The following is a 15,142-nucleotide window of genomic DNA, read 5'->3' on the forward strand; positions in this document are numbered from 1 at the left end:
TAAGAATTTTGTGCACCGATTGTTGAAGAAATTTGAAGATATTAAAGCGTTTTATGTCTGAAAAAAATATATAAAAATAAAAAATAAAACATTTTTCACTATTTTTGGATACAAAAACTGCCATATTTAATTTTGAAGTCAAAATATTCAAATTTTGACCACGGATTCGAATTTAGCTCACCCAAAAACATAAGGAGCAGTACTTTTTATTTATTTATTTTTTATACCCATAAGTTTTGCGGACAAACTCATGTTATATAATTGATAGCTTTTGTCGTTAATGGGTTAATTTAAAAAACAAAATAATTTTTATCCAAAAAAGAAACAAATTTCCACGAAATAGCTCAATTTTCGATGAAAACTTTTCTTTTCATTCAAAGAAAAGACAAGTTTTCAATCTCAAATAGCTCATATTTCAACCAAAAAAATGAATTTTTAATTAAAATTAAGAATTGAAAAATTCATTGTTCCAAGTGAGGATTGTTTGAAAAAATTCTGAAATTTTTTGTTTCCGTATGTTTGAAAAAAAAAATCTCAAAGTGAAAAAAATGGCAGAATGTTTTTCTTATAATGAAAAATAATAAACATTAAATAATAAATTCTGATTTAATTAGAATAAACTAAGATAATCTGAAAAATCAACATCTGTAGATAAAGTAAAAAATCACTTTTCTAAATTCAAAAGAATTATTAAAATAATAAAATCTTAAATTTGACCGCAATCAGAAGGAAATCCCCGTAAAGATATTAGCAGCGATGTATTTTTTTCGAAATGAGGGTAAAAAAGACAACTTTTTTTCAACATTATTTGTTAAAAAACGGATAAAACCTAAAGCATATCAAGTTTAAAGTACTGATAATCTTACCCTCGCAAACGCTGCACATGCCCGACTGCATTCCCTTGACTTTTGAAAGTTCTATCGTATGTTCAACAGCACTTCTGAGATGTTTGATTTGATCCATTGCCGTTTCAATATACTTTGCAATTTCTTTAGCTTTACTCAGACTTTCCAGATCTCTGATTTTAATGTCGGTCTTAAAAAGTGTCCGACACCACTCAATCTTTTCATTGTCCTCCTCCTTTTCAGGAACAATTTTCTCATGATCAAGCACAACTCTTGAGGGCGTTTCACCATTGACGGTGCATACATGATGATAAAGTTGAGCCAATTCCTCGGACATATTTTGCAAGTCATTTTGCGCCGAGTCGAGAGAACCACCAGCTTCCGCGGCAAGTTTTGAGAGGATACTCACGTCAGATTCTAAGAGCATGCTTCTCTGCTCCGTGTCCAAAAGCTGAAATAATTGGTGGACATTTTTTTAATGAAAATTGCCGAGCTGAGAGTACCGAAATCAGTGGCCAAACAAGTTAATTGTTTTGGAATGGCGGGAGACCGACTATCGAAATCCTCAGATTGTATCAACATTTTAAAAAAATTCAAATAAAAGAATATTTGAGGCATCTTTTTGGAAAATATTTTCGAAATTTTTGAGGTAAGGATGTGAGACTTAATAGTGTTCTCATTGAAACCTTTCAAATCTTTATTCAATAGCTGAAGTTTTGAATTATCAGGGTGACCGTTTTAATCAAAGAACAAATTTCCCGGTCCTTTCCCGGTTAGCAAATAATTTTCCCGGGCAATATAATTTTAAAAATATAGATCTAAAGCTAAACAGTAAAAATACAAGTAATAAAAAATAAACAACAAACTAAAGCATTCAAAGTGGAACTCTTGAATTTTTAACTATTCAAATTGAAGTTTGAAAATTTTTAAATTAAAAAATTTAAGCTGCAAAATTCAGAATTTTTAACATTCATAAATTATAAATTTCAAAAATTTAGATTAAGTTCCAAAAATATAAATCCATGTTAACATTTTCAATACTCTAAATTAAAGAATCAGTCAATGAACTTTAAAAATTGTCAGAATTATATTATTCTGTTATTTTAGGCCATTAAATATTTTTGAATTTAATTTTTTTTCAATTGAAGAGTTCTTAGATTAGAATTTAAATTATTTTCATTTTAAATAGTTTAAGCATCCTTGAAACAATTGAACACTTATTATTTTTAGAAACAATTAGAGTAATTTTAAGAAATATTTAGAAGTTTCAGAAAGATTAAAAATTCATTTATAACTTGACATGATTTCAAATAATTTTAACAAAGTGCGTTTACCGAAAAAATTTTGTTTATTTGTAACGAAATTTCGGTGCAAATATTCACAACCTAATTTAAAAAACAAATTTAAATTCCTAGACAAATTGAAAATGATTCATTTTGAAAAATTATTTTAACAGAATATTCAAAAAGATTTTAGGAGATTTCCAATATTATTAAAAACGACCCGGGAAGAATTTAAGAATTTTTTTTTAATTTTCAAGACTTTCTCAAAATTGTAGGGAAAAATGTATTCAGTTTAAAAAATGTTTAGAAGTTCTGACTTTTTTTCACAAACTTCGTTTAAATTACTTGATATCATTTTAAATTTTCCAAATATCTGTTAAATTTACTGCAATTTTTCTACAAATAATACGTGTTCAATTATTATTTATGCATCAAAATTCGAGAATTTAGCTTGCAAATTAAACATTTTATTAAGTAGAACAATAAAAATTGTAAATTTAAAGCTTTCTATGTCAAAAAATTAAGTTTTAAATTGTTTACTTTTAAATATTTGGCTTCAATTTAGTCCTCTTAAATTATAAGTCAAATAAATATTAAATAATTATCTTTTTTCGTAATCAAATTTTTTAAAATTAAATTGGTTAAAAATTGAATAATTTAGACTGAAACAATATTTTTAATTTAATAAAAGCCTTTAATTACGAATTAATTGAGAATCTGACAATTCTTTAACTTTCAACGGATTAAGAATCGTTTTATCAAATCAATTATTGTTCAGTTTTTAATTCTTAAAGCACAGATCCATTTTAAAAATTATTTATTTATATTTATAGTTGATAAAAAAAAAGTTTTTTATCAAACATTTTCAACTTCAAACGGTTTTAATTTTTAATTGTTCAAGTCTTCAAGACTGCACGTTAATTGATCATTCTTTTAATTGATAATTGTCCATTCTTGAAAACTCTTTAAATGAAAAATATAAGCTTAAAAATAAAAATCTAAAATATAGAAGTTTTCAGGTAAGAGATTTTCGAATCCCTGTTTTGTTTTGTCGGTTTCCGCCTTATAGGCCACCCTGATTATAATATGTTACCAGGGTGTCTACCCAAAGAATGATTTTAAATTCCCGGTAATTTTCCGTCAAATTTTAATATTTCCTGGTCAACTTCAAAGATTTCTGATTTAGAATAGAAAATTTTGGAAAAAAATGATAATTCTGATTTGAAACAGAAGATTTTTTAAAAAGAAATTATAATTCTTTACGGGATTTTCCTCTTCCAAAGTTAAAATGGTAATTCTTTATGTAAATTCCTTTTTCCAAGCCCTGATTACTTTTATTTCTGAAAACTTCCTGTCCCAAGTAACAATTATATTTATTTATAACATTTTTTATTATAATTCAGAAATATAACAACTCTTTTTCCACAATATAGAAACGAAAAATTTCCAATTCTGGCAAATCATTGAAAAAAGAACAAATTTCAAATTCAAAAAAATTCTGATTTAGAAAAAGTAATGTTCAAAATCTGAAAAACTATGACTTGGATCCGAGAATTATTCTCCGTTCAAACTCAAGATTGCAATTCTTTTAAAAAATTCTCTTTTTTAAGTTAAAATTAAATTCATTTCCAAGTTTCCCTGTTCCAAGTTAGAATTATATTTCTTTAGAAAATTTTTTATTGTAATTCAGAAATATAGTAATTTTTTTAATACACGTTCCAGGTTAAAAATTCATTCTCCCACGGTAAAAATTATAATTCTTAATGGAAACTTCCCTGTCCTAAAGTGAAAAGTATAATTTTTTACGAAAATTATCTAAAAAAAGTAAAAACTACGTTTCTTTTCGAAACAAAATCTGCCCACGGAAAAAAGGTTAATTCCATCCATAAATTACATTTCAAAAAGTGAAAATTATTTTTCTTTAAGAATAAAAACTCTAATTCATTGCGAAAATTGTCTGTCGAAAAGTAAAAAATATTAACAAAAATAGAATCATAGTCATAAGAATAAAATAAATTCTCTGTTCCAAAATCAAAATTATTATTATTTTAGAAAATTCCCTGTTTTAAAGTCTAAAATTGTAATTCTTTTGCAAAATTCCCTGTTCCAAAATTATAATTCTTTACCACAATGCCATATTCCAGAGTAAAAATGATAATTCTTTAGGAAGTTTCCTGTTCTAAAGTCAAGAAAATAATTATTTCAAAAAATTACCTGTCCCACAATAAAAAATTAAATTCTCTGCAGAAATTGCCTGTCGAAAAGTCAAAATTATAATTCCTTACGGGAATTCCCTGTACCAAACTCGAAATTATCATTCTTTACTAGAATTACTGCTTCAAAGTCCAAATTATAATTATTATAGAAAATTTCCTGTTCCAAAGTCAAAATTGTAATTTGTTACCAAAATTTCATATTTCAAAGTTAAAATTATAATTCTTTATAAAATTCCCTGTTTCAAACCAAAAGTTATAATTCTGCACAAAAATTCCATGGCCTGAACTCAAATTTAAATTTCTTTACTGAAATTCTATGCCGAAACACTTTTAATTTTCATATTAGTCCATTCGAGGGAAAAATCCCGGCATCTGAATGAAATTTCTGGTTTTCCTTGTTTCTCGTTTAGGTAGACACCCTCGTTACTGAGATGGCTTTCAAGAAAAAAGAAATGAGAAAATAAAAGAATTTTAATTGTCAAAATAACTATTAATTATGGATAAAAAGATTATTAAAGTATGAACAAAAGTAATTTTATATTTGACAATGAATCTTGAAAAATGTCTTTTTACTAAAAAAAGAAAAAGGGGTAGACTATACTTTTCTTTAATTTATCTAATTCTAGTTCTTTCTAGTTAAAAAAAGTATAAAGCATAACATTTTGCAAGTAGGACTTTTTACATTTTCATGCTGTTTATAGTTTGAAAACTTTCTTGTTTCCCGATCAAAGACGCTTTTCAGTAGCAACTATTTTTCAAAAATTTTCCTGTAATCCTTTAAAAGTAATTAGAAATAAAAATACTTAATTAAATTAAAATATCCATTTAAATATAAAATGTAGAAAAAGAATATTTCAATATGATAAAAAAGAATAAGAAAATATTTTAAGTTGGGCAATTAATGAATTAACATTAGTGAAAAAGTTTCAATTATTTGGAAAATTGTACTTTTATTTTAATTTGAAAAAATTTCCCATCCTTACATCTTAGATAAAGGTAGGCCTCGAACTTACTTAACCGAACGAAAATAGTGTAAATAGTGTAACAAATTTATAAAAATAGAGAGGCTACTATTAAATATTTTTATTAAAATATTCTTTTCTTTTAATATGAAATATTACATTTTTCGTCGAATATTCATCCTTTTAAGTTAAAAATTTAACTACTTGGTTGAAAGTTGAACTAATATCATTAACTTTAGTGAAAAATAGTTGTTTTTTTTTGTAAAAAGGTAATATAAAAAAATTCAAATTTAACTATTCTGTCGTAAATTCAACTGTTTTATATAAAACTTTTCGTTTTGGCTTAAAAATTCCACAATTTTATATAAAATTCAACTCTTAGGCACAAAATTAAACATTTTTTGTAGAAAAATTGATTTTTTTGCCTTCACATTCCATTCTCCTCAATGAAAATTTAACTATTCCATTCTTTGTGTAATTATTGATATTTTTAAAATTAAAAAATTAAACTATTTATTTAACAAAATTTTTAATGAGAAATAATTAAATTTAATTTGGACTAACATCACATCCATTGTTATTGGTTTGGTTAAAAGTTTATGCGTTTTGTAGAAAATGCATTCTCTTTAGTAGAAAATCGATTTTTTTGTTTGTTAGAAATCAAGTATTTTGTTGATAATTCATCTCTTTTAATGAAATTCAACAGCTTTTTATTTTTCATTTAAATCTTTTTTTAATATCAACTATTACACTTTTTTGTTGGAAAGTCAACTTATTGGTTGTAAATTAACTTTTTTGTTGAAAATTCATACTCTCGAGTTAAAAATTCAACTGCTTTACAGAAAATTCGTCCTTTGGGCTTATAAAATTCAACAATTTTATATAAAATTCAACTATTTGGTACAAAATTAAACTGCTTTGCAAACTTTTTTTTGAAATTTAATTCTTCTCAATGAAAATTTAACTACTCCATTTAAAAAAAAAAATGTCTTTTTTATTTAAAAATTAAACTATTCATTTTACAAAATTTCTAAAAGAAAAAAATATATAATGAAAAATAATAAAATAAAATTTGGACTAACATTAAATTCATTGTTTAAAGTATTTAGTATAAAATGTATGTAATTTGTTAACAACTCGCCGTCTTTGGTAGAAAATTCAACTATTTAGTTCAAAGTTGCTAATCTTGTAGAAAATTCGTTTTCTTTGGTAGAAAATCAATGTTGTTGTTGTTAAAAATGAATTATTTTTATAAAAATTCATCTCTTGTAATTAAATTGAACGTTTTTTTATTTTTCATCAAAACCTTTTTCTGTTGAAATATCAACTATTACACTTTTAGTTAAAAATTAATCTTTTTAGGTGAAAAATTCAACTCCGTCGTTGAAAGCTCATTTTTTTCGAAAATTAGTTTTTTTTTTATTACAAAATTATTTCTTAAACTGAAAATTGAACAGCTTTTTTGAAAAATCAACCTAAAAGGTTGAAAATTAACTTTTTGGTTGAAAATGTAAACTCTAGAGTAGAAAATTCCTCGTTTTGGCTTGAAAATTTAACAATTTTATATAAAATTCAACTATTTAGTATAAAAATAAACTGCTTTGCAAACTTTTTTTGAAAGATAATTTTTCTCAATGAAAATTTAAGTACTCCATTTTTTGCTAAAAAAACTACTTTTTTATTTAAAAATTAAATCCATTTTTTGCTAAGAAAATTACTTTTTTATTAAAAAATTAAACTACTCAGTTTACTAAATTTCTGAAAGAAAAAAATATAAAATGAAAAATAATTAAATAAAATTTGGACTAACATCACATTCATTGTTCAAAGTATTTAGTATAAAATGTATATAATTTGATAAAAAGTCGCCGTTTTTAGTAGAAAATTAATTTTCTTTGTTTAAAATTCAACTATTTAATTTAAAGTTTATGTATTTTGTAGATAATTCATTTTCTTTGGTAGAAAATAAATTTTTGTTGTTGTTAAAAATGAAGTATTTTGTTGAAAATTTATTTCTTGTGATTAAATTAAGCGGTATTTTATTTTTCATTAAACCCTTTTTCTGTTGAAATATCAACTATTACACTTTTAGCTAAAAATTCATCTTTCTAGGTAGAAAATTCAACTCCATCGTTGAAAGTTAATTTTTTTGGTTGAAAATTCGTTTTTATTTGTATTAAAAAGTAATTTATTAAACAAAATTTTTACTATTTTGAAAAATCAACTTATTGTTTGAAAAATTAACTTTTTTGTTGAAAATGCATACTCTAGAGTGAAAAATTCAACTGTTTTATAGAGAACTCATCGTTTTGGCTTAAAAACTCAACAATTTTATATAAAATTCAACTATTTGGTACAAAATGAAACTGCTTTGCACAAATTTTTTGTTTTTCTTAATTGACAATTAATTCTACTCAATTCAAATGTTACTACTGCACTTTTGGTGAAAAAACTATATTTTCTTAATTTAGAAATTCAATTATTTATTTGTTTTTTTTTTTCTTCAAATATTTAGTAATTTGACGAAAATTCGTGTTTTTTTTTTTGCTAGAAAATTAATCGTTTGATTTAAAAATTCAACTATTTGGTTAAAAGTTTACGCATTTTGTTGAAAATTCATTTCTTTTTTTACAAATTTGACTTTTTTATTTGAAAATAATGTACTTAGTGTAATTTTTTTTATAGTAGAAAAATAGTATAATTGTTTTTAAAAAAAAGTGTAAAATAGTGTTAATAGTGTGGTGCGTCCGAGGCCTGTAAAGGTGTTTGAATTTCGTAAAATGCAAGTTTGCGTGCATACAGGCTCTGCGAATAAGAATCATGCTTCGTTAGAAGTGGAGAGAAATAATTCATCGATAAATGACTTTAAGCACATTCTTTCTCAAAGCCATAGTGCACAGCCTTACGATCTTATTATCTATATCGTCGTATTTCGACAGATGATCATACTCGCATAGAAAATGACGTATGGATTCGAAAATCATAGCAAATGTTTGGTAACAGGGTTGATGAAAATCACGATTTCGAGGACACGCCTAAATTAGTAACACCAATCTCTTAGAAAAAAAAACAATTTCTTTTTAAGGCCATGTAATAATATTTATATGATTCCTACCTTACCGATACTATTTTGCAAGCAAAAAAAATGTTTTTCGCGATTTTTCACGAAAATAGGGGCATAAATTGCATTGAAAACAAAATAGCTGAACTTTCAATAAAATAATATAAATTTTCTACAAATTACAGAAGAAGAATTTAGAATGCAAAAAAGACGAATTTTTAAGAAAAAGGTTGAGCTTTCAAGCTGAAAATCGATTTTTTTTAGTTCACTCTTAAACCCGAAACGAATTTTTAACAAGAGAGTTGAATTTTCCACCAAACAAGAATTTTACCAAAAAATGCATCTAAATTGTTTTAATTTTCAAGCCGAAAAGATGAATTTTCTCCCCAGCAATTAAATTTTTAATTCGAAAATAGGACTTTTCCACAAAGAAGTTCATATTGAACGAAACAGTTGAATTTTCTACCAAAATAGATGAATTATAAACCCAAAGGAAGATATTTCCACAAAACAGTTGAATTTTGAAACAAATAGTTGCAATTTCAACAAAAAAGATCAACTTTCAACCAAAAATAGAATACTTAAATATCCAGTTCAAAAATTAATTTAAAAAAATAATAATTTTTACAAAATTGTTAAATTTTCAACCAAATAAACTAATTTTTACCACAATTAAGAATGTTCAACAACAACAAAATTCATTCATAAGGATGAACTTCAACTTTCACCCAATTATTTTAATTATCAACCAAAAAAGATTTCAGTTCTAAATAAAAAAGTGTTGAATGCAACCAATTTTGTTGGTTGCATTCAAGTTAGTGAAAAAATGACTTTTTTTCAATCAAATTATTGAATTTTCTACCAGTTTCATTTTTAACCAAAAGAGATTAATTTTCAAAGTAAAAAGAGAAATTAACAATTAACAAACATTTTTTGAACATGGAAGAACAAAAATATCCACCAAATTGTGGAAATTTCAAACCAAACATGCAAAATTTCTAAAATTTCCATAAAAAAATTAATTTTTAAGAAAATAATTGAATTTTCGACCAAGATAGATTTTTGAGCCAAGAAAGAAAAAAAAATCTAAATGGTTTATTTTTCAAGCGAAAAAAATCTAATTTTTTTCTACAAATCTAGTTAATTTTTCAATAAAAAAAAAATAGATTTTTAACACAAATTATTAAAAGTGCTTGAACTAAAAAAAAATTAATAAAAAACAGTTGAATTTAACTGATAACACTTTCATTTCTAACCAAAAACATGAATTTTTAAATGAAAGACCATTATCCAACTAAAAAAGATTTTATAGTCAAGAAAGATTAGTTTTCCAATTAAAAACAGAAATTAACAACTAAAAAACATTTTTCAAGCATTGCAGGATAAAAATTTACACCAAATTGTGCATATTTCGAGCAAAATATGCGAAGTTTCTACAATAGGTTTGAATTTTCAACTTAAAATTATGAATTTCCATGAAACAATTAATTTTTAGGAAAATAATTGAATTTTCCACTAAGATAGATTTTTGAGCCAAGTAAGAAAAAATCTAAATTGTGTAATTTTCAAGCTAAAAAAGGCGAATACTTAATTTTTCAACCGAAAAAGATAAATTTTTAACATAAATTATTAATTTTTAAAAGAAAAAAAATGGAATAGTCAACCAAATAAATTAATCCTTAACCAAAATGATGAACCATAAAAAAATAATTTTTAAGAATCTAGTTCAACTTTCAACTAAGTAGTAGAATTATTAACAAAAAAAGACGAATTCTAAACAAAGCATGTAAGAGTACTTTAACTACAAAAAATTTAGTAAATAACAGTTGAATTTAACTGATAGAAGTTTCATTTTTAACCAAAAAACATGAATTTTTAAATGAAAGACAAATATTGAACTAAAAAAGATTTTTCAGTGAAAAAAGAAGAAAAAATATCTACCAAATTGTGGAATTTTCAACCCAAAAAATTTAATTTTCATTTAAAAAGTTAATTTTCATAAAAATAGTTCAATTCTCAACCAAAGAAAAGAATCTTCCCACAAAAAAATGCATTTTTTTTTAAGTAGTTGAAAATTCAACCATTTAGTAGAATATTCAACTAAAAAAACGACTTTTAAATCAAAAAGTTGAATTTTCAACTAAAAAGAGATTAATTCTGAACCAAAAAATATTCTCGTAGACTGTTCAATTAAAAAGAATTAACTTTTAACCCAAAAAGATGCCTTTTTTCAACAAAAGATAAATCGTCAATCTAAAAGGATTAATTTTTTATCCAGAAAGACAAATTTAAAAAAAAAGAAGAAAGAAAAGAACAACAAAAACAAATTACTTCTACCAAAAGAGAGATTTTTAGTCCAAAAAGATGAATTTTCTATCATAAAAGACGAATTTTCTACCAACAGATGAACTTTTAATCCAAAAGTATGAATTTTTAATTCAAAAGTATGAATTTTCTGTCCAAAGCGACGATTTTTCAACAAAAAAGTTTTTCAACCAGAAAGATTACTTTTCTACCCAAAAAGACGACTTTTTGATAAAAAAAGTTAAATTATCGAAAAAAGAATTAAATTTTCTAACCGATGAATTCTGAACTAAAAGTATAACAGTTGACATTTCAATTAAAAAAATTAACATTTTAACCAAAAAAGATTACTTCTACTAAAAGATGAATTTTCAATTCAAAAGGCTGAATTTTTTATCTTAAACAAACAATTGTTCAATAAAACAGTTGAATATTTTATTTAAAAAAATGAATTTTCAACAAAATAGTTGAAATTGCAACAAAATACTGAAATTTTCTACCAAAAGCGACGACTTTTCTACCAAAATATGAACCTACGATCACACAAGACGAATGTTCAAAAAATAATTGAATTTTCAACCAAAAAAGTTGACTTTTTAACGAAATATATAAATTTTCAACCAAAAGAGTGGAACTCTGAACCAAAAATATACTTTTAATTAAAAAGATTTTAATTTTTAATTAAAAAGAATTAACTTCCCACCAAACAATATGACTGTTTTACCAACGGATGATTTTTTAATCCAAATGACAAAGTACTTTAATTTTCAACAAAACATTAAAATTTGCAACCAAAAGAGATGACTTTTCTACCAAAAGATGAATTTTTAATCCAAAAAGATGAATTTTCAAGAAAAAGGTCGAGTTTTCAAGCTACAAATCGAATGCTTTATTAAAAAATTTACTTTAACTTAATTTTCAAACAAATAGTAGTAATTTCAACAAAAAAGATCAAATTTTCAGTTCCAAAATTAATTTTTAAAAATTATTTCAACAAAATGCGTGAATTTTAAACCAAATAAACTAATTTTTACAACAATAAAGAATGCTCAACAACAACAAAATATATTTATAAGCATGAACTTAAACCTTCAACCAAGTATTTGAATTATTAACCAAAAAAAATTTCAGTTTTAAATAAAAAAACTGTTAAGTTCAACCAAAAAAGATAAATTTTCAACAAAATAATTAAATCCTTAAACAAAATGGATTAATTTTAAAATAAGCAGTTACATTATAAATTTTAAAAGATGAAATTTCTACAAAAAGAGATGAATTTTTCAACCAAAGACGAATTTTCATCAAAAAGATGGAACTTGCCACCAACAAAAATTCTTCAATGAGAAAATCATTTTTTTTTTAACCAAATTATTGAATTTTCAAACAAACAGTTTCATTTTTAAGCAACAGATTAATTTTTCAGTCAAGAAAGAAAAAAAATCATAATTGTGTAATTTCCAATCCAAAAAAGACCAATTTTCTGCAAAACAGTTGAATTTTTAATTCAGAAATAAAAATTTTCAATAAAAAATTAAATTTTCTACCAAACAGTTGAATTTTCTAAAAAACTGGTTAATTCTTCAACCAAAAAAGAAACTTGTTTAACAAATAATATTAATGTCTAACCGAAATAAATGGAATAGTCAACCAATTAAATTAATTCTTGGACAAAATGATGAATCATAAAAAAAGTTCAGAATCTAGATAAACTTTCAACCAAGTGAATATTTAAATGAAAAAAACAAATTTGCAACTAAAAAAGATTTTTATTCAAGAAAGAAGAAAGAATGTCCACCAAGTAGTGAAATTTCCAACTAAAAAAATAACTTTTTAACCAAATAGTTGCATTTTCAACAAAATAATTTAATTTTCAACTAACAGTTATATTTTTGAACAAAAAAGATTAATTTAACCAGATGGATGAATTTTCAAGGAAAGATGTAAATTTTCAACCAAAGGAGATGACTTCTACCAAGAGATGAACAAAAACATTTAAATTTTCAACCAAAAGATATGACTTTTATACAAAAAGATGAATTTTCAATCAAAAAGAATGAATTTTCTAACAAAAGAGACGAATTTCGAACCCAAAAAATAAGGATTTAAAAATTCAAAAGGACAAATTTTTGATACTAAACAGACAAATGTTCAACTAAAAAGTTTCATTTTTTAACCAAAAAATGACTTTTTAATTAAACAGTTGAATTTTTAACAAAACATTTAAATTTTAGATCAAAAGCAATGACTTTCCTAACAAAATATGAAAAAGATTTCAATTTTTAATAAAAAATAATTAACTTTCAACCAGAAAAGATGATTCTTTTACCAACCGACGATTTTTCAATCCAAATGGACAAATTTTTTATCCAAAACTATAAATGTTGAGAAAACTAAAATGAATCTTTAACTAAAAAATGAATGCTTCACAAAGTAGTAGAAATTTTCTGTCCCAGAAGACGAATTCTGCACAAAAGAAGTTGAATTTTTCACAAAAAAAAAAACTATCAAGTTTCAACAAAATAGTTGAATTTTCAACGAAATGTTCCAATTTAAAGGATAACAAATTTAGGATAAATTCATAAGATTTCAAAACAAGTAAGGTTACATTCAAAATAATGCAAAATAATTGGACTTTTTTTTTAATCAAAAAATTCCACTGGTATTCGTAAACTGGGAATAAGTTTAAAATAATTTAAGTGAAATAAGAAGAATTTGATGAATTTCATAAAAATTCAAGGTAAATTAAAAAATGTTTAATGAATTGATAACAATTAAAAAATATATAAATATTCATTGAATTCAGTAAGGTTTTTAATGAGTTGGGAAAAATTTAAGAGAATTTAAAAGAAGATGAAATGCCCAAGAATTTAAAGTGAGTTTCAAAGACTTAAGAATGAATTAAACAAAAACTTTTTTTTTAATTTATTGAATTGAGTAGAATTTAGAAGAATTCAAAAGAATTTAGGATAAATTGGTAACAATTCTGGGCAAATTCCAAATGAGTGCAAAAAATATTGAAAAATCTCTTTAAATCTTTGAAACTCTACAAAATCCCTCACTCCTTTTAATATGCTCTTTGAAATCCATTACAATATTATAATATCAATATTATAAGTCCTATAATATCCTTACATTTATTCCGAAATTATAGAAAATTCTTTCAAACAACAATCAAAAAATTTTTTTAAATTCCTTTCAAATGATTAAAACCCTTGAAAATCTCTTCATATTGTTTAAAGCTCATGAAAATCCCTATAAATCTTTTAAAATACCCTAAAGTATTTCCAATATTTTAAAATCCCATTAAATTACTGAAATCAATAAAAACTTTCTTGCAAACTTTTAAAATAACCTAAATTATTTAAAATCCTTTAAACGCCTTTGAAATTTTTCAAAGCTTTTGAAAATTCCAAGGAATTTTGAAAATAAAATTTATTAAACTATTAAAAATCCTTTAACCATTTTATCAATTGATCCTCAGGATCAATTCAATTTTAAAAAATTTTAATTAAAAAAATCAAGTAGAATAGAGTGAATTAACAAAATTCAAGAGAATTCACAAGAATTTAGGATGAATTAATATAAATTCAGGATGAATTCCTAAAAAATACTATATTATAATATCCCGAAAATGTATTAAAATACATGAAGATTTTTAAAATCCTTTGAAATCATTGAAATCCCCGGGAATCTTATAAAACAACGTGAAATCTTTTTAAATATTTTAAAACCTCATACGTCTTGTAAAATCGTTCCGAAACCTAAAATATTTCAAAAGTTTTAAAATCACTTCAAATTGATTAAATTAATTTAAAAAATCCTTGAAATCTATTCAAATTCCCTAAAACACTTCAAATTAAAAGTTCCTGAAAATGCCTGAGAAGTTTTAAAAATACCCTAAAATCTTAAAAATTCCTTAAAATTTTTTAAATCTATTCAAAATTTCTCGGAATCTTTAAGAATATCCGAAAATATTTCAAAAGGATTAAAAGCAATTCAGAATTGGGTATAGATCTGAAATGAATATTTACGAACAGTAGAATTTTAAACTAAAAACAAATTACTTTCCTACCGAAGGACGAATCTCTAATCCAGAAGCACGAATATTTAATCCAAAACACACCAAATTTTAACGAAACGGTTAAATTTTTAACCAAAAAAGATGACGGTTTAACAAAATAGTTGAATTTTTCACAAATTATTTAAATTTTCAACTACAAGAGATGACGCTTCTACTCGTTTTTTAATCAAAAGATGAAATTTCTATAATTTTTTTTTCTTTTCAAACAAAGTAAAGAATTCTGAACAAAAAATAGAATATTCAATTTTTTACAAAACAGAACATTTTTTAACGAAAAATATTACATTTCTATCAAAAAATCTTGAACTAAAAAACTTTAATTGTTAACCAAATACATGAGTTTTCAACTAAAAAGATCAGTTTTGTAGAAAAAAATAAAATACTTAAATT

General features: G+C 23.8%; 1 protein-coding gene across 1 annotated transcript in view; it reads right to left on the reverse strand.

Annotated features, from left to right (window-relative positions):
* Nucleotides 1-15,142, reverse strand: part of LOC117174209 (protein bicaudal D) — a 78,389-nt gene that overhangs the window by 26,870 nt on the left and 36,377 nt on the right. The window contains exon 5 of the mRNA XM_033363074.1: nucleotides 867-1,296. Within this exon, the coding sequence (XP_033218965.1) occupies nucleotides 867-1,296 (430 nt within the window). The remainder of the gene's footprint in view (nucleotides 1-866; nucleotides 1,297-15,142) is intronic.

This window comes from Belonocnema kinseyi, chromosome 6 (assembly GCF_010883055.1).
Source record: "Belonocnema kinseyi isolate 2016_QV_RU_SX_M_011 chromosome 6, B_treatae_v1, whole genome shotgun sequence".
NCBI lineage: Eukaryota > Metazoa > Arthropoda > Insecta > Hymenoptera > Cynipidae > Belonocnema > Belonocnema kinseyi.